Here is a 20,772-nt window from a genome sequence, read left to right as displayed (position 1 = left end):
CATCAATTTTAACCATCTTCCCTGTCCCTGCTGAAGAAAAGCAGGCCCAAACCATGATGCTGCCACCACCATGTTTGACAGTGGGGATGGTGTGTTCAGGGTGATGAGCTGTGTTGCTTTTACGCACCTTCTTCCACATGTTTGGTGTGTCTCCCAGGTGGCTTGTGGCAAACTTTAAACGACACTTTTTATGGATATCTTTAAGTAATGGCTTTCTTCTTGCCACTCTTCCATAAAGGCCAGATTTGTGCAGTATACGACTGATTGTTGTCCTATGGACAGAGTCTCCCACCTCAGCTGTAGATCTCTGCAGTTCATCAAGAGTGATCATGGGCCTCTTGGCTGCATCTCTGATCAGTCTTCTCCTTGTATGAGCTGAAAGTTTAGTGGGACGGCCAGGCCTTGGTAGATTTGCAGTGGTCTGATACTCCTTCCATTTCAATATTATCGCTTGCACAGTGCTCCTTGGGATGTTTAAAGCTTGGGAAATCTTTTTGTATCCAAATCCGGCTTTAAACTTCTCCACACCAGTATCTCGGACCTGCCTGGTGTGTTCCTTGTTCTCCATGATGCTCTCTGCGCTTTAAACAGACATCTGAGACTATCACAGTGCAGGTGCATTTATACGGAGACATGATTACACACAGGTGGATTCTATTTATCATCATTAGTCATTTAGGTCAACATTGGATCATTCAGAGATCCTCACTGAACTTCTGGAGAGAGTTTGCTGCACTGAAAGTAAAGGGGCTGAATAATTTTGCACGCCCAATTTTTCAGTTTTTTATTTGTAAAAAAAGTTTGAGATATCCAATAAATTTCGTTCCACTTCATGATTGTGTCCCACTTGTTGTCGATTCTTCACAAAAAATTACAGTTTCATATCTTTATGTTTGAAGCCTGAAATGTGGCAAAAGTTCGCAAAGTTCAAGGGGGCCGAATACTTTCACAAGGCACTGTATAGATAATGGTCTTAATAGTAATAAATAATGGCTATAATGGTTTCTATTAAATATTATATATCCCTATGTGTCCTAATGTTTCTATTAAACATTATAGAATGGTTTCTGTTAAACGTTTTATAATGTTGTATAATGGTTTCCCCCAGACATCACTGTAAGCATTTATATAATTACACAACTAGACATTTAGATTGAATGAAAAAATTGCTCTGATGTTCAGGGAGGTTTTGTGGGAACACTGAGGCTTGTTCCGGACACAGTTCCTTTCTCCATCGATCCGGACGGAGCCATCAGGGTGAAGACGTCCTCCGAGCTGGACAGAGAGACCATCCAAAAGTTTGCTTTTAAGGTAACATAAGCTGATGATTCGTTTGATCCAACATGGATTCTCATTACAGCAATAAAGAACTCAATAATCAGTAAATATATAAAGGATGTAATTAATGCTTAAAAGTTGTAAAAATTTGAAAAAGAACAGATGGAAAGATCGAGAGAAGTTGCAAACCATTAATTACTTTACCACCTGTTTTTCATTGTGAAACAGATCGAAGCGAGAGAGAACCCTCCCTCTAACCACAGCACCATGTCCAGTGTGAACATCATGCTCTCGGATGAGAACGATAACAGCCCAGTGTTCGGAAGTGCCAAGTATGAGGGCGAGGTTTCCACGGATCAAACTGTTGGCATGCTGGTTGTCAAGGTGATGCCTGGTTGTTTGTGTCATCTGATTATGTTTCTCAGTAGAGGAACCATTCGCTTATCTCACAGGCTTGTTTATAACCCCATAATCATTTCTGAACTGTAACACCATTACACAGCACGGGTGTGTGTGTGTGTTTGTATTAAAGTACATAATGACAAGTGTTCAAACTGATTTTTAAACTTACTGTTCCTTGGGTTTGTCTTGTGCTGCTACAAAAATTCCCACCTAGTGAGAATAGGTCTAATGGTTTCCATTCAAAATTATATAATGCTCCTAATGGTTTCCATTAAACAGTATGTACTGCTCATTATGTAACAATATATAATGGTTCTAATAGTTTCATTTAACATTATATAATAGTCCTAATGATTTTTATAAAAATAATTATATAATATTCTTAATGGTTTCCACTAAACATAATATAATTGTCCAAATAGTTTCTATTAAACATTATATATTGATCCTAATAGTTTTGATTAAACATGATTGTTCTAATGGGTTTAATCATAATATCATTTTTCTAATGGTTTCCACTAAACATTGTGTAATGGTATTGTTTCTTTTAAACATGTATGTAATGTCCATTGGTTTCCATCGCCAGTGTGGTTTTGTATGAACACCTTCTAACCAATCAGAACTGAGTATTTAGACAGACCATGATATAAATTATTGCAGTTTTATACTTGATTTTCTGTTGTTTTTATGAATCCCTGTCTATAATCCTGCCTTGTCTAAATGAACTGATAAACCATCATAACATCTGCAGTGTCCCAGTCTCTTTTCCCTGTTCTTCCTTATTTGTAAGTGTAGTATCTTGTTTTTTTAATCAATTTAATCATATCTCTATTTTGTTTTCAGGTATTCACGTCTCTTTTCAGGCACATCACTCAATCCCCACTACCACAACAAAGATTTGCTTTTATTGTTCATTAGTAATAACTTTCTTCTGACACAACTGTTTCTTTACCATATAGGTTGAAGCAACGGATCTAGATGAGGGGCTGAATGGGCAAATCAGATACTTCATTGAGTTCGGGAATGACGAGGGCTATTTCAGCATAAATGAAAACACAGGCGAGATGACGTTAAACAAGACCATCCCACTTCTGGAGAACACGATCCTCCAGTTTTTGTTGTTTGTGACTGCGATAGATGGTAAGGCAGTGTTTTTTTTTGTTGTTGTTGTTTCTCTCTAAACAATTGGAGAATTCCAGACATTAAGTCTTCTTTCTGTTCCATACCTATAGGGGGCAGCGTGAGCCAATCCGCCTCTGCTCTCGTGGACATTAAGGCGCCTGGAGACTCTCGTCCTCAGTTCCTTCAAAAATCATACGAAGGAAAAGTTGAGGAGGAGCAAGAAGCTGGGGCAGAAATAGTCAAGGTGACCTTTTTTAGACTCCATACTGCACACACAGGCTTTAGCCAGAGATGACATGATAACCGTAAATCAAAGGTCACCAGAGGCCAACAAGGTTTAACACTACCTGGGGACCTTTAATCCGAAACTGGTAATGATACCGAACAATCCAAACAATCGCTGACTCCCTCAGGGTCACCACTTCCAGGTTCCAAATTTCCAGGTGCCACCCTGTATTTCTTGGTGTCACCCAAATGCGTATGGGTTCCATTTTTGAGTCTGGTTTCACTCAAGGTTTTTTCTTCATACCATCTAAAAGAGTTTTTTCTTACCACATTCTCCCCAGGCTTGCTCATTTCGAATAAATTCACATAGTTCACTTCACTTCATTTCTTTTCTTTTTTTAATTCTGTAAAACTGATTTGAGACAATGTCCATTGTAAAAAGCACAATAGAAATAAACTTGAATTGAATCACTTCCACACATTAGACATAATAGCAACTGCTACACATTTGCTTTGATGATGTCCTTATATTGTTGTCTGCCAAACAATTTTCTGACATTTCAAGTTAAATTCTAGAAAAAGATCAAATTTACAGGTTAACGGGTTTTTTTTTTTTGTACAGCATTTATATTTTTGCTGCTACTGACTCAATAACAGAAGTGGCAAAAGTACACACATATCCTTCCGAGTAGAAGTACGGATACTCATGTTTAGAATTACTCTGGTAAAAGTAAAAATGTTACTACCTGTTTTAGTGTCACGCTGGTAACTGAACCTCACGTCATATATTATTACAAAATAACTTCAAATGTTGTTCTCTAATGAATGTATTCAGATTAGATTAAACAATAGATTAAAATGAAAGTAACGAGTCTGTGTTAAAAATGTAAGAAGTAGGAAGTACAGATATTTGTGCAAACAATGTGAAATAGTTAAGGAAAGTACTGATACTGTACCAGAAAAATCTACTTAAGTACAGTAACAGAGTATTTCCACTTCATTACTTTCCATCACTGCCTGATAACAATTCTGTTTATCATCTCAACCTTGAACATAGAATCTGTCTGGCTTGTAGCCAATTTTTTGTTTACTGATAAAGATTACTGTGATTGTAGATATGCGGTTTGTTCATGAAACATGATAGCGAATCATTTACAAGATCAGTTTCGATTAATGGATAAAGTTTACATGACAACGTTAATGTTTTGATCTCCAGGTGACCTTCCTGTCTGTGTCCCCTGCCACTCCTGTCATCCTAACCGTTGAGACGGAAGCAGACAAGTTTTCTGTGGACCAGCTGACCGGAACGCTTACAACAAAAGTTAAACTAGACCACGAGGTCCAGAAGAACTACACCGTCCTGGTGTCCATTTCAGATGGCGTTAATCGTGATGAAGCGACGGTTTACGTCGACATTTTAGACATTAACGACAACAGTCCCAAATTCCCCTCCAGCTTATTCTCCGTCATCATTCCAGAGGACGCAGGGATTGGTTCCAACGTGACCAAAGTAGAAGCCACAGACGCAGATTCAGGATTAAATGCTGAAATACGGTACAGTCTTGAGGGCACAGCTGGGATGTTCGCCGTGAACCCAGAAACGGGGTTCATCGTAGTCACGGCAGAACTTGACAGAGAAACCAAAGACGAGTACAACCTTATCATGGTGGCCCAAGATCAAGGTCGTCCATCTCTCTCTGCAGCAGCGTCTGTGGTGGTCACGTTAACCGACGTCAATGATAACCCCCCAATCTTTTCCAAACAGCGGTATGTGGCCAGCGTGTTAGAAAACGCCACTGTAGGTACCAACCTGATTGTCGTCAATGCCACCGACAAAGACAAAGATCCAAACAATGTAGTGTCCTATCACATTGCCAAGCAGGAGCCACCTTCTTCACCTGCAGCCTTTTCTATAGAGGCGACATTAGGAATAATAAGTGTGGCTCAAACGCTGGACTACAGCAAGGTGAAGAAATACAGCCTGGAGGTGGAAGCCAGGGATGGAGGAAGTCTGTCTCTTACGGGCAGTGCAGTGGTGGTTGTGTTGGTTGAAGACGTGAATGATAAAGCACCAAAGTTTAGCAAGGATCAATATGACGTGGCTGTGTATGAAAATATAGCTCCTGGATCTCCACTTGTGTCGCTCGAGGTCACAGATGAGAACGAGGTAAGATACAGGGAGTAAAGTAAAAGTAAAGACGTTAAAACCTCAGCATGTTCACAGATTCAAATCTAGATGATGGTGCAACTATGATCATAATGAGACCTGAGGGACCTTTTCTCTGGAGAAAGTGATGGCAGTTTTTGTCAGTCTCTCTCCCTGGTAGATGTCCCTGGTATAATTGAGCAAGCTGAAAGGTGGATTGGCATCCTCAGGTGACCAAATTAGAGAGTCTAATTGTTTGCGCTTTTTGTGCCAGTAAGCGTTTTTATAAATTTGACCAAACAATGCAAGCAAGATCTCCTAAATAAAAATTAATGGGTTACGGGTAAAATTCCATAACATTTTGCTACTGTATCTTACAATTTTTCTCAGTCGCTTTAGAGCGTTTTCTCCAGAACTAAATTCTCGAAACTCCTAAACATCATGTCGTCACTTGTGGAAAAAAACTGTGCATGTTTAGTACATTCATTTACAATCCTTAATATTTGCAAACCAGTAAGTGCATTTCTCAAAACAATTTGTACAAACAGCACAGCAACATTAGATTTCTTGCAAAATAATGTCTTTTCTTAAAATCTTTAGTTCATCTCTCAAAAGTAAATATTTGTGTGAATGAACATCTCATTACCATCTAAAGTCATTTTGTGATTGTTCACAAACAACATCGTTACAATATTTAGTCATGTTGTCAGTATGACGGTGCAGTTTCAGTATTTCCTGATGTAAACTACAGTTTGGATTATAATGAATGAAAATGCACACAGCTGAATTTCTTCTGTTTGGCATCTATGAATTTCAACAGCACAAATGTACACATTACTGTATGTGGGATATTGATTGATTGACCCAAATATTAATATTTAAATTGATCAATATAAATCAAATATACAATCAAATAAATACATTTGTGCTTTTGAACTTCATAGATGGCGTACAGCAGAAATTCAGGCTTGCACATTTTCAATCATAGTTATCCAAACTTCAGGTAATGATTCAAAGCAACTGAGAAAAAGTGTATATGAATCAAGCAATAGTATTAATATTAGCAGTCATGTTTAAAAAAAAAAAAAAACTTAAATATTTTATTCTCCTGTTTCCTTCCTCTGAAGGGTGGCTTCTCAAACGGGCACTTCCTTTTGACCAGTGATGATTTCAGCATTAACAACGAAGGCGTGGTCCACCTGAAAAGTAACTCTAGCCTTGACAGAGAGACCAGAGACAATTACATTATAGAGGTACGTTCTCACAACTATATACCGATAGCTAGGTTGGCTCGTACTTTCTGATAACTGATTAATCAACCAATTGATTAAAATCTATACTTTTTAAAGGATTCTGTATACAAAAAACTAACAAACATAAAACTCCATGGAAAATAATATTGATCTTTATTACAAAAAACCCAGAACTGAATTATAAAAATGTGTCAAATAAAATAAATATGAATATATGAATTCATAATGTGAATATATAATAATAAATGATAATTGATCAATATAATAGTGCTCTCCGTGCAGCGCACAGTCTCAAGTGTAAAAACAAACAGCACGTTGTGTCAGTGATTCGTCTCTAGAGGCCACTCTCTTACTGTAAAATGCAACCCGGAAAAACTATTGGAATGGATTTTTGCTGATAGATGATAGTTCCAGCAATCAACTATCTGTGCTGATTAATCAACCTTTACTCAGAACCCTATTATTTTTCATTAAAAAAATGATGATTGCTTGAACTCTATTTTGCTGAACTTCCTAACCCTCCCTGTTTTTCTCATTGCCTCTGCAGGTGGTGGCCGTGGATCAGCCGGTCAGAGGCTTGAGCGCCACTGCCCAGATCAACATAACAGTCCTGGATGTCAACGACAACAACCCACAGTATTCAAAGTTCCAAAATCCTATAACGATCCCTGAAGACAAAACAGGTGAAGTGGTGAAAATCGAAGTGAGTGACCTGGACATCGGTTTGAATGGAGAGACCACTTTTACCACATATTCACACAATGATTCTTTTGGCTTCCTTGTGGTGAGGGCAGTTATTACCGTTTTAAACCATTTTTTTTTTTTATATGTTCTTATTTTATATGAAATATAACCTTAGATTCAGTGTAAGCTTTCTCTCTGTCAGGATGGGACTTTGATAGTGATTGGGACACTGGATCGTGAGAAACAAGAGGTTTATACGTTGGTACTTGTGGCTAGTGATTATGGCACACCACAAAGACATGTAAGTCATTTTTCTTGGTCTTTAAAAACCAGGGGTTCCCAAACTTGTTTTTTGTGAGGGCCACATCATTTTTCCTTTCTTTAATGGGGGACCGGATTGGTCTGTAACAGAAAATGACATGGCTCTGAGATTTTATTATGATATTTAAATGTGGGTATTATGCCTCCTAATGCTAGATTAGTTTATTATTTTGTCATATCAAGAGATACATAGTCTAGCATTATTAGTATTTTAGTGATTTTTTTTCCATATTCATTGCTATTGAAATCAAAACATTTACTTACTGTACTTATGCATATGGTTGGTGGGTGAATCTAACAAATAATTAGATTAATTATGCTAATAACTAGAGGTCTACTGATAGTGGATTTTACCGATACCGTTAGCTGGGTTGGACCGTACTTGCCGATAACAGATTAATCAATCGATAGTTCTTAAAATGGATATAAAACTAATAAACACTCCATGTAAAATAGTACTGAACTTTATTACAAAAAGAAGTACTGAATCGTGAAAAAGTGCTAAAAGAAAATACATATAAATATATTCATAAATATTATTAAATAATTAATAAATAAGTATAATAAAGCGCTCTCTGTGCAGCACACAGTCTTGCGTGTAAAAACAGACAGATTTGCCTATAGAGGCCACTCTTGTAATGACAGCAGAGTTCTAGCAAACAGCTATAGGTGCCTTGACCTCTATTCATAACCAAAGGAAATTTAGTTTGAAAGCCAACCTTCATTATCAAATATTGTTTTGTCTTGTATAGTCTAAGCTACATGTATTGTGTTATTTATGTCTGTACTTTTGAGAGTCACCAACAGCTGGAATCAAATTCCTTGTGTGTGTCAACACAGGGCTTGGCCAATAAACCTGATTCTAAAATTTTTTTTTTTAGTTAATTTTCAAAATATGTCTCCGGCATTGTTCAGAGAGCCGTTTGAAATAGTAGTTTGGGATCCCTGGCATAAACTGTTTATTACAAGTGCCCCGTTTCTTTGTTAACCAACTCAATTTGATTTCGGTTCCTATCAGAACATCACCACGTTGAAGGTTATTGTGACTGACGTTAATGACAATGCCCCGGTCTTCAGTCAGCCGTCATACTCGACACGTGTTCTGGCGAAAGACGTCAAAAAAGGAAATCTGGTGTTAACTGTGTCTGCTACAGATCAAGATTTGGGGAACAACTCTCTCATCACCTACAGGTCAGCGTGGAAATACATATATAATGCTAATGCGAGCCTTTGTCAAACCATCAACAAAGTTATAGCAGCTAGAAACAAGAACCAGAAAACACCATCTTCTTGATCCTGAGGTGGAGAAACCTCTGGTTTTTAAAAAGCACTAACACTAGAGAGTGCCTTCAATAACCTGACCTGAACTTCTCCTCACAGAAAACGAGCACTATAGGGAGGAAAGTTTGTGGAAACCTGACTATAAGATTTTTTGTGTGCTTTCTTTTGAAAGTCCCATTCCACATTTAGTCCTGATTTGCTCTTATAATGAGCTCCACTCTTTTGGGAAGATGTTCCACTAGATTTTGTGCAGATTCGTGGAGATTCATTCAAACACAAGTGTGTTAGTACTGATGTAGGTGAGGTGAGTGAGGAGAAATAAATGTAATTTCAATGCCCTGGCCTTTATGAAGACCATGGCTATTTTTAGAATGACTGTTTAGTTTTAGGTTAAATGGTAACACTTTATATCAGTAGTTCTCAGTTTCTGCCATTTCCCACTTAAGATGGGGGTGGATTTTTAAGCCACACCTGTCATCCATCACCCCCGAAAAAATGGTAATACTAAAAGTAAAAAAAATTTACTTATTGAAAAATCAAGTTCTAAATCGATAACAATAAATAGCATCAAGTTAAACAATAGAGAAAATAAAAGTGCAGTTGTGTTTAGTATCATAATTGATGTATTAACTTAGTTGCAATAATGCCCTAATTGTTTGTTTGTGGTTGCTTTGATGAACTTTACTTTTAATAGAGAAAATCATAAATGAAGATTAATGAGAACAAAGAAAATTATATAAATACTGTCTTTCATTGCACACCACCTGTCATGTCTTTATTCCCCACTATTCCCCAACACTTTGAGAACCACTGGTTTAAAGTTAGATTCCATTTGTAACACAACTGAAGTTAACAAATGCTTTAGAAGTATTGTTTATTGTTTGTTTGTTCATTTCAACGTTTACTAATACATATTTACATTTTCATTTTATCGGTTAACTTTAGTTAATGCACTGTAAACTAACATGAATTAGGTGCAGCGTGCAATCTCACGTGTCAAAACAAACAGCACGTAGCATCGTCAGTGATTCGCCTCTAGTGGCTGCTCTCGTACTGTTTAATGACAGCTGACCTTCTCAGGCGCTCCAGCACAAACGCGACCTGGTAAAACTATCAGTATGGAGCATAGTTTCAGCAATCAACTATCGGTGAAAAAAACGAGAAAACGGTCAACCTTTAATCATAATGTCCTAAATGGCAACTGCTAAATCACAGACTCTCCAGGGTTGCCAACTCCCTCCCCTTTCCCTTTCCCACTCTGTATATAATCAACGATATTCACCGTGTAAATGCTTTTATCTCCAGGTTGTCTAAAGACTCGGACATGGTGGATTTGAATCCTGAAACAGGAGCCATGACGTGGACCAGTGACCTCACTCACCTCACTGAGGACACTCTTATAGATCTTATCATTATAGCCGAAGACCATGGAACGCCACCACTAAACGATACAGGTGATTTGTGTTCCGAGTGTAAACCACGCCTACTTGCAACTACACACAAAATTTAGAACAAATGTCGATGGTACGGTTGTAGATCACGTCTCTGTTTCTCCCACGATAGCGACTGTCACGATCGACGTGAGAAGCATCCATCTGATGGACATCATCTTTTTTGAGAACGCCACCTACGTGTTCTCAGTAAAGGAGAATGAGCCGGCTGAAACAAACGTGGGCGGGGTCAGGGCACTAACAGGAAACCAGCTGATCCAGGTCACTTATAGTCTGATGTCACACTCAGCACTGTTCAGTGTGGACAAAAGTGGAGCGATCAAGACGCTCAAGTCGCTGGATAAGGAGGAAAAGGAAACGCACATCATTAACGTGGAAGCCATTGACTCCAGGACGCCTCCCAACACAGCAAAAACCACGGTACCTCCAGCCCTATCTGCTAAACCAAGCAATGTTCAGTAGGCAGGTCATGACTTTAACTTCTGATTATTTGCCTCCCAATAGGTGGTAATTGAGGTAGAAGATGTGAACGAGACTCCTGTCTTTGAACATGAAAGGTACACAGCAGAAATCTACAGCATCGCCCCGTTCAGATATCCAGTAGTGACCGTGAAGGTAGGAGACCATGGCGAGTTTGTGAGCTAGCTATAACTAGTGTATAAAGAAGACACGCCAAATTTTGTATAAGACCGACAGACACTGAGGCCACACCTCTTTCACTGGGGCTGTCCCAAGAACTCTGATTGGAATTTGGACTAATCCCTGATGTACTTCTCTGTAGGCACTGGACCCTGATGTCTGGGACAGCGAGGAGCTCCAGTACTCCCTGCAGGATTCCAGTTCACTGCTGGGAATCGAGAGCAACTCTGGTCAGGTTTATGTGCTGGATTTAACAGGAACAGGCGGTAAAACAATAACCGCTCACGTTAAAGCCGCGGATAAACACGGACTCTCTGCAAGCGCTGAGATACAGGCAAGTCTCAAAGAACCTAAACAAACATTTTCAGCTCAGGTGATGTTTCAGGTGAAGTCAGCAGTGTTTCTTTATTGAGCTTTCATTTAAAAACACTAAAGGAAGACGAAAAGAGCACTTGAACACTAGTTGAACCCTACAACACTAGATGACCACCACTAGAATAACACTAGATGCCCCCTATAATACTAGATTAACACTAGAACACTAGATGTTCACTAGAAGAACAGATGACAACCACTAGAAAAGCACTAGATCAAGACTATATGAACACTAGACAAGCACTAGATAATCACTAGAACACTAGATAAAGACTAGAAGTAAACAAGGAAAGCTTTAAAAGAATATTAGATAAACCAGGGAACACTATATGAGCACTAGAGTAAAAATAGTGTTCTAAATAACCCCCAGAACACTATGTGCTCCAGAAGAACACTAGATGAACTCTAAATAAATCCCAGAACACTATATGTGCTCTAGAACACTAGATGTGCATTAGATGTGCACTCAAAGGACATTAGATGAACCCTAGAACACTAGATGTGCAGTAGAACACTAGAAAATGAACTCTAGATGAACCCTAGATCAATAAATGTGCACTAGAACACGATGTGCATTACAAGAACACTAGATAAGTCCTAAAAGAACATTAGATGAACTCTAGATGAATCCCAGAACAATAGATGTGCACTAGAACAGTAGATAAACGATAGATGAAGACTAGAAGAAAACTTTGTAAGCTTTAGGTGAACACTAGCCCTTGAAGAACACTAGATGAAGACTAAAAGAAAATAAGTTAAGCTTTAGTTGAACACTAGATGAACCTTGGAACATTAGATATAAAATCTAATTTATCCTTGTTTATATTATTTCATGTTATTTTACTAAAATATATCAACCAACATGATAAAACCATGTGACCCCAATGCATGACTTCCAGATCCAGGTGAAAGACAGCACCAGTGAGAACATTGTGGTGATCACGCTAAACCAGCCTGCTCACATGGTCCAGATGAAGATGACAGAAACTCAGAAGTGAGAATGTTTTCTGTGGAAAAAGAGTCGAATATCCTAACGTTATAACATAAACCAGGCTCTGGTACAATGCTGGTATTTAAATTAAGCTTTAGTTAATGGAAGAACATCACCAAATCAGGATCAAGTAGAAGGTCTTTTTCCATCCTCATCAACACTCAATCTCTCTCCATCTCTCTCTCAGGTCTCTAGAGAAAGTGCTCGGCTGGAGCGTGCACGTCCTCAATGTACTAGAAGAGCACGGGAAAGAGATGCGTTCACGTGTGTCGAAAATAAAAACGAAGACGTACATCAGCTTCATCGCAGTGGACGCGGCTGGAGTGACCATCAGCGCCAAGAAAGTCCACGAGTAAGTTACGCAAACAGCTCACCATAGTCACCAATTTATTCAGTATCCATGGCAACAATCAGTCTACATCTTCATTAAACTCATAATTAGTGGGTTTTATGGTTAATATAACCCCATATCAGATCATAAGAATAGTGCACTATATGGCCGAATCTACTGAGACACCCGACTTTTCCACCCATAGGTCTTCCTTAAACTGTTACCACAGATTATACTGTTACCACCGTCTTAGGGTTGCTGTAGCATGACATTTTCCTGTCACTTGAACTAGGAGACCCAAAACTGTTCCAGCATGACAATACCCCTGTGCACAAAGCCAGCTCCATGAAGATCTGCTTTACATGGGTTGGAGTTTAAGATCTCCTGCTATAGAGATCTGACCTCAACCTCAAACCTGACTTTACATAACAACATAGAAAAAGTCTCACAAAATCTAGTGGAACATCTTCCCAGAACAATGGAGCTTATTATAACAGAAAATAGTGGCTAAATGTAAAAAAGATGAGCACTAGAAGAGTACTAGATAAGTGCTAGAAGAGCGTTGGATGAAGATTAGTACACTAGATGAGCACTAGAAGAGTGCTAGATGAGCGTTAGAAGAGCACTAGATGAAGATTAGTACACTAAATGAGTACTAGTAGAGCACTAGATGAAAACACTAGATGAGTAGTAAAAGAGCACTAGATGATTAGTAGAGCACTAGATGAAAACACTGGATGAGTAGTAAAAGAGCACTAGATGAGTAGTAAAAGAGCACTAGATGAGTACTAGATGAGTACTAGAAGAGCACTAGCTGAAGACTAGTAGAGCACTAGAGGAAGACTAGAAGAACACTAGATGAAGACTGGAAAAACACACAAAAAAAACACGAAGATCAGATTTTTTTCCTTGTTTAAATTGTTTCTTGTTTTTCAGGAATAAACCGGTCAACATAATGGAACCATGTGACCCTGTTTAGTGTATAATTACTTGTGGAAGTAGTGAAATTCACCATCAAAGATTTTTTTCCAAACCTGAAATAGAGAACTACAGTAACACTAACTGGACAAACACTAAATGAAACAAATCCAATTTCCAATTAAGCAAAACTTTGTGTTGTAACTTGTCCAGGAAGCTGAAGAGTGAAAGCGAGAGCGTGAAGGTTGAACTGGAGAAAGTGTTCGGTTCTGATGTGGAACTGGAAGGAGTGGAGCAAGAATCCAAAAAACAGGAGAACCAGGACGAGACGGCTGTTATTGTGCTCGGGGTCATGCTGGCACTCAGCCTCGTCGCACTCATCACACTGACGGTGGTGGCTGTGATGAAGTGAGTTCAGATCCATTCAATTATTATTATTATTTTTTATTCCAGTCCAAATCCATCCTCAAAGTTCTTGAGTTGCTCTGTAATTTCGTAGAACCTTCCCTAAGTCTCCAAGTTCTTTGGTCTTTGGTTCCAAGTTTCTCCAAGATAATTAGACAACAACCATCATAAGTTTCCTCAGATGAACCTGGTGATTGGGTCTAGAATTACAGAGTTGTTGTGAAATGTTTTTGTTTCTGTCTCAGGTATAGGAAGATAAAAGAAACCGATTCAGACCGAGAAAGCTTTAACATAGGGAAGCCGGAGAGATGTAGTGTGTAAGTATTCCCAAAGTAATGCAATATAAAGTTTGTAGGACTTCAGATCATGTTGGAGATCTTTAACCATTGGCTTCGATGTCTTCCGCAGCTTCACTAATGCGGAATTATTGAGAGATCAACAAGAGGTAAGTGAGCAGTCAGGCTAAATATTTAAGAAATGCTAATGTTGCCATTATAACAGAATAAAAAAAAATTCTACTCAAGTAAAAGTTACTGTTAAGTCTTGTACTCTTAAGTACTCAAATTACTTATTTTTAAATAAAGAAACACCTTTACAAATTAAAGTTTAATAACAATAAATAAATTAAAAAACACTCAAATCCATGACTCGAGTCTAATGCAAGTTCTGCAATTTTGCAGCCAAAAAAAAAAGAAACCTCCTTTTATTATGTCATTTATGATAATGAGAGAATTCGCAAATGCAGATTCAGAACTTAGACACTTTTGGCTGCTCCCTCTAGAGGTCCCCACCACAGATCGTCTCCTTACCCTCCTGTCCTCATATGTCTCTTTCAAACCTACTACCTGAATGTCTTCCTTCACCACATCCATAAACCTCCTCCTTTGCCTTCCTCTTTTTCTCCTTCCTGGTGGCTCCATCCTCCGATGTACCCCACTTCCCTCCTCTGCTCATGTCCAAACCATCTCAATCGGGCTTCTCTCACTTTGCCCCCAAAACGTCCTACATACGCTGTCCCTCTAATGAACTCGTTTATAATCATGTCCATCCTCGTCACTCCCAACGAACATCTCAACATCTTCAGCTCATTCATTTCATATGATTCTTAAATCGTGACACTGAAAACAGCTTCATTGTGCAGTGACAATTTCCCCCCCAGTCCCCTTCAAAATCCCACCCTGTTGCTAACCAACATTGACAATTTCACGCAACGAACAACGCAACGTGATGCAATGCAACAGTACAACAATTATGTAATCTAAAGATATAAGTATTATTAACTGACCTCAACAAGCTTGTGTTTGTGCAGGTTTGATGTCGAGTTTTAAACTGCGTGCACTGCATAATAAAGGTGTTGTCGTTCTTGCATTTGAAGTCAAAGTAAAAAAAATCATTCAAAAAGGGCGTTACAGGTTGGCACTGTTTTTAGGTCCCTCTGTAGCAGTCGGTTCAGTAGCTAGTTGAAAATCTGATTAAACTCAAGGAACATGGAGATTTGACTGACAAATCTGAGCAACCAATGATAATTTCCTGTAAACTGCTTCTTCTTTTTTTTTATTTATTTATTTATTTTTTTTATGTGAGTTAATAATTCGGTTTCAGATGCAAGAAATTCATTGTGGCCAGAAAAGTGTACAAAACATATCACAGACTGGAAATTGGCGAAACCAAGAGCAAATTTTGGACCTTTTATTTTAGTGAAGATTTTTTTTGTTAATGTTTTAATGTTGAAATTTGTTTCAGCGTTTGTTAACTAGCTGCTTGTGTTAGCATTACATTAAGGTAAAACCAAGAATCCTTTGAGTATCAACAACACAAACTCCAAATTCCACTGACCTCAATTGCGATCCATCAACCAAGAAACAGTCACTGTTGATGTTATGTGTAGGTGATGAAAGTTTCTGCCTCAAACTACATCCAGGTCTAGAGTCAGGACTTCTTTTATCGAGAAACAGGAACAAAATGTCACCATGTTGCAGAGCATCAGAACATGAGGCAGTGTCTTGGACAAACAGGATTGCTTTTTTATCTTTATCCTCAACCATCCTTATGTTTGGAGGTTGAATGGAAATCGAGGTAGAGACGATGCTAATGATGATAAAGCAGTGTGTGTAGATCAGGGCAGGTTTTGACGGACTTCCTCAGCGTTCCCTTTATTTGCTTTGTGGATAAATGAAAGCAGCAAAAGTCAGACAACGAGCATGGACTAGATAATTGCATGGACCAAATTTACCAAGAAACCACTTCCATTTCAGTGTGACTGTGTTTCAAAATCCACTTTGTACCACAGCGTTCCTGATTGTTCCGATTCACTTTTGGAACCAGCAGTTCTGACGTTTCTAACGATTTCCACTACAAATAACATTTTAAACCACCACGTGTTAAAGGTTACCAGATGGTTTTCCATTACGCTTTCGTTAATCATTAAAATCAAACCAAAGTAACCCTTGTAGACATATATTGGAATCAGGATCTCGTCATGGTCCCAAATGGTGTCCTGTAGATACCAACAGCAACGTGTTCTACAAGCTGCAAAAAAAAAAAAAAAAAAAGAAGGAAAAAGGTTTTCTATTGGTAGAGACCATAGCAGTGTCCATATAAAGCCAATACAATTCCCATTAAATCTATTATAAAAGGGTTTTTATTAGAGCGGCAACAACTAATCAAGCTTTAAAATGTCTAAAGATCGTTAAACTCAATATGCGGCTTTTGCATGTTTAAATACACTTTTATACATTATAAACCCTAATTCAGGGTATATTAGTTATAATAAGCAAAACATCGAATTTGATTTAAAAAAAAATTATTAATCGAAACAATAATAAACGTCCGATCAAAATGGCCGCAAGTTGCAGCTGCAGTTTTTAAATTATTCAGCATTTTTCCACCATTCTTCAGAAGTCTTCAGGATTTCCTGTGGACATTCCACAACATTAAATTGCAGCTATAAATGGTTCAAAACAAAACTTCACAGCAATAAAACACTAACACAGGAAGTTGATTAGTTTAGTAACAGCATGACACCCCCCAATCCCCCCATCCATTCATCCAACTCTTTCTGGTTGTGTTCAAGGATCTGCAGATCCGTGCCGTCTTCAGACAACGACCCTGACCCCGACCCCGACACCACCACCACCATCACTGCGGCCGTCTAACAACCAGCTACGTGTCCAAAAAACAAACAAATTTTTTTTCTATAATAGATAATGGGCATGTAGACTTTTTTTTTTTTTTTTTATCAGGCATGAAATAGATTTAAACCAGTTTACTGAAAATTATCATCCTGAAAAAAAAAAATAGCTAAACAGACCTAGCATGAAATTCTCAATCATTACACATTTACATTCATCTACAGAGCCTGGGAAAAGTGTGGAGTCTTTATGGTTTTTAAGACACATTTATGTCCCTTTTGTTAAACAAACTGTCAAAAAGGAAAGCAATCAAATTTAGTGGAACATCTGGATTTTTATAGATTTGTTTGGTTCAAAGTCAATCTTCATGAAGTTACATTACTGAGTTTGATGTGTAGGAACTAAAGGATAATGTAGGAGTCTCTCAAAAACATAAGTTCATTCAAACTTTTGACATACTCTGTAATATATATATATATATCTTAAATTCCTGTCTTTAGAACTCCCTGGTTGTGATGATAAACAGCCACTTGATAACAGTTCCTCTTTCAGACACTTACCTGAAACATCACTCTTCCACACAAGCAGGATAAATAAGATGACGATTCTATATTCGGCTAAGAATCTTATACGATATGATGCTGTACGATGTATTAGTGTTAAAGTGATCCAAGAACAATCTCAGAACATTATAGCAAATTAACTATATAATCTTGTTCACTTTTTTACAAATTAAATTTTTACAACACAGTCATTTGTCCATTTTTGATGGTTTATCATGAATAGATTCCTAATGTTATCACCTTATTCCTTTCCATGAACTGTGTGTGGGTTTAACACAACGTTTTTTGCCTGTAAAAAAATGTAATTAAAGCTAATTTCCCATGCGCCTGCTTTACATTTATTGAGCCCAACATATAGACCATTTGGAAAGTATTCGCTTTTTTTAATGTTGTTACGTTGCAGCCGGTTACTACAATCATCCAATTATTTCTTTTCCATTAATGACAAAGTGAAAACAGAATTCAAGAAATACTGAAATATGACGTTGATAAGTATTCAGATGATTTACTTTTTGTCTTCGCGCACCTGGAGTGGGGGATTTTCTGACATTCTTAAAGTCAAATCTTCTCAAACTGGGGCAGGTTGGAGAGGGAGCCTCGGTGTACAGACACGTTCAGGTCTCTCCAGAGATGTTTAACAGAGTTGAAGTCAGAGCTCCACCTGGGCCACTCTAGGACATTTAGAGTTGTTCCTCAACTTCCTTATGTAGGAAGGTGAACCTTTGGCGAATATGATGTCCGTGAAAGAGGTTTATGATTGAGGATATCATCTCTCAACCCCCACAGCATGGTGCCACCACCATCATGCTTCACTTCTGGGATTGTTTTGGCCAGGTGATAAGTGGTGGCTGATTTCCTAAAGAATTGAGGCTGAACAGTTCAATCTTGGTTTCATCAGACCAGATAATCTTGTTCTTCACAGTCAGAGTGTCCTTCAGGTGCTTCTATAGGTTCACTTTGTCATTATGGGGTACGGAATGATTAGTAGATTAATAATATATATATATATTTTTAAAACAGAGCGATTGAACATAACATAAATGGAAAAACGTGAAGGAGGGGGGTCTAAATACTTTCCGAATGCACTGTACACACACACACACACACGCACACACACGCACACACACGCACACACACGCACACACACACACAAGATCAGGTCAGTGGACCGTCGGAAAATTGTGCAACAAGATGCGAATCAAAGAAATCTCAGTCGGTCGCGGTGACTCGGTTCATAATTAAATCATATTAAAATTTTATTAAGTTATCCTATATTAAAATAAATCAAGGAGGCAAAAATAATAATAAAACAGGAACAAGAAAACCAGAAGAGGAGGAAGAAGAAAAAAAAAGCAAGAATGACAGATAGATTGTGGAATGTATCTCGGTAAATAAAATATAGCTCCAACAGTTCCATCAGGTGTGCTTTATTCAAGCAACACATCCTCTGTGTGTGTGATAAAGCACCATAAAGTCTATATACATATACAGCATATGTATATACACAGTAGATTCATAAGTGTGTGTATGTGTATGTATGTATGTATATATATATATATATATATATATATACACACACACACACACACACACACACACACACACATACACAGTATATATGAGCTTTACACTTTTATATATACTGTATACATATATCTTACATATATATTTAACTTTTTCAATCTTCTCATTTACAAGGCCCAGGAAACAACTAGAGGATTCTTTACAGAATCAAATTGTGGTTCTTAAATTTTTTTTTTCTCCCCCCATTCATTCGTTCTTTCAATGTACAGGTAAACGTAGATTCGATATCAACCACAGGAACGAAAAAAAAAAAAAAAAAAAACGCCAACAAGGTGGCGCTGATCGCACGACTTGCTTCGATAAGTACAAAACTGGCACGTTAGACAATAATAATAACACGATGAATTAAAAACACAAATTAAATTAGAAACAGAAGGGACTAAAACTCTGTAAACCTTTCCCCTGTCTCGTTACAGCAACCGCAAAAAAAAAAAAAAAAAAAATCAATAAAATAACCACAAAAAAAAAAGGGGAAAGAAAGAAAAATTGCCCTTGTAGCTGCTATTCGCTGCAATTCAACTCATTCAGAAGCGACTATTAACACCGTTGTCAGCGTGTCAGAATGAAGAAAAAAAAAAAAAGTGACATCACGAGGCAGAGGGGCGTGAACCTGCTTTCGCCCCGCTGGAGAGTTTGGTAACGACGGCGATGGCGGCTTCAACAGTGCGCTGAAGAACGTCCAGGATGTCCGGTCCGGAACTTGCTGCTCCCTGTGAGGGGGAGTGGCCGACCATCCCTGACTCCGCCTCCTGAAGAGTGCAGCCCCGCCCCTCGTCAGCATCCTGGAGGTTGGAGAGCAGGAGCACAGCGGAGTCGTCTGCAGAGGAGGAGGAGGAAGAGGAGAAAGTCTTATTAGAGGCGCACTCTCTCTCGTGCTCCTTCGCATCTTTGTGTTCTTCCTCTCCGTCTTCTTCGTCGACCCCCGTCGACGGCCCCGGCCTCGGCTCCGTCCTCCCAAACACTTCGGGCAGCGACGATGATGAAGAGGAGGAGGAGGAGGATGACGACGTAGATGCCTCCATTTTCTCCTCTTTCGTGGAGGTGCTGTCTGGAGATGGAGGGTCCTGCTCGGTTCCCGGGTCGATGAGTGATGAGTCTCGGGTTTCTGTGTCCGAGGTGCTGTTGGGCGTTAACGCCTCGGCAGGCTCCGCCTTCTGGTCCGAGCAGGGGACCAATGCGGAAGAGGTGGAGGCGGGACAAATTCCGCTCACCCCGGCACTGCTGCTGCTCTCTGCTGGACGATCAACATCGCCGCTGACACGCCGCCGCTTTACTGGGGTCGCCCCTTCCTCTTCCACTGAGAGAGAGAGAGAGAGAGAGAGAGAGAGAGAGAGAGAGAGAGAGAGAGAGAGAGAGAGAGAGAGAGAGAGAGAGAGAGAGAGAGAGAGGAAGAGGAAGAGGAAGAGGAGGTCAGGCAGAAAGTTACTCGTACTTCAATTTCATTTAAGTGTGTACGTGTGTGTGTGTGTGTGTGTGTGTATACACACCTTTGGCTTTGATCTCTAGCATGTGTATGTGTGCTTGTTTGTGTGTGTTTGTGTACATTTAGCTTTAGTCCCTGGCGTGTGTGTGTGTGTGTTTGTGTGTGTGTGTGTGTGTGTGTGTACACCTTTGGTTTTGGTCCCCAGCGTGTGTGTGTACCTTTGGCTTTAGTCTCCAGTGTGTGTGTGGA

At 38.9% G+C, this 20,772-nt stretch overlaps 2 protein-coding genes across 3 annotated transcripts in view; one reads left to right on the top strand and one right to left on the bottom strand.

The window, feature by feature from the left end:
* LOC310715631 (protocadherin Fat 1) overlaps positions 1-17,008 on the top strand; it is a 28,240-nt gene extending 11,232 nt beyond the window's left edge. The window contains exons 12-30 of the mRNA XM_083522149.1: positions 1,183-1,311; positions 1,507-1,662; positions 2,640-2,820; positions 2,913-3,070; positions 4,244-5,194; positions 6,301-6,426; positions 6,974-7,210; positions 7,313-7,411; positions 8,450-8,622; positions 10,018-10,166; positions 10,276-10,583; positions 10,668-10,778; positions 10,945-11,136; positions 12,077-12,171; positions 12,356-12,520; positions 13,631-13,825; positions 14,068-14,139; positions 14,231-14,307; positions 16,905-17,008. Coding sequence (XP_083378275.1) covers positions 1,183-1,311; positions 1,507-1,662; positions 2,640-2,820; positions 2,913-3,070; positions 4,244-5,194; positions 6,301-6,426; positions 6,974-7,210; positions 7,313-7,411; positions 8,450-8,622; positions 10,018-10,166; positions 10,276-10,583; positions 10,668-10,778; positions 10,945-11,136; positions 12,077-12,171; positions 12,356-12,520; positions 13,631-13,825; positions 14,068-14,139; positions 14,231-14,288 — 3,555 coding nt within the window. The 3' untranslated portion in view covers positions 14,289-14,307; positions 16,905-17,008. The remainder of the gene's footprint in view (positions 1-1,182; positions 1,312-1,506; positions 1,663-2,639; positions 2,821-2,912; positions 3,071-4,243; positions 5,195-6,300; positions 6,427-6,973; positions 7,211-7,312; positions 7,412-8,449; positions 8,623-10,017; positions 10,167-10,275; positions 10,584-10,667; positions 10,779-10,944; positions 11,137-12,076; positions 12,172-12,355; positions 12,521-13,630; positions 13,826-14,067; positions 14,140-14,230; positions 14,308-16,904) is intronic.
* Positions 17,009-18,743: 1,735 nt separating this feature from the next.
* Positions 18,744-20,772, bottom strand: part of usp34 (ubiquitin specific peptidase 34) — a 60,732-nt gene continuing 58,703 nt past the window's right edge. For both annotated transcript variants that reach the window (XM_083522715.1, XM_083522714.1), the window contains 2 exons: positions 20,742-20,772; positions 18,744-20,397 (listed from right to left, as the gene is read on the bottom strand). The exon at positions 20,742-20,772 is cut by the window's right edge and continues 117 nt beyond it. In XM_083522715.1, the coding sequence (XP_083378841.1) occupies positions 19,688-20,397; positions 20,742-20,772 (741 nt within the window). In that variant the 3' untranslated portion in view covers positions 18,744-19,687. The remainder of the gene's footprint in view (positions 20,398-20,741) is intronic.

The sequence above is a fragment of the Silurus aristotelis genome, assembly GCF_946808225.1.
Source record: "Silurus aristotelis genome assembly, chromosome: 20".
Lineage (NCBI taxonomy): Eukaryota > Metazoa > Chordata > Actinopteri > Siluriformes > Siluridae > Silurus > Silurus aristotelis.
Note: the sequence above shows the minus strand (reverse complement) of the source record. Positions and strands in the feature narration are given on the sequence as shown.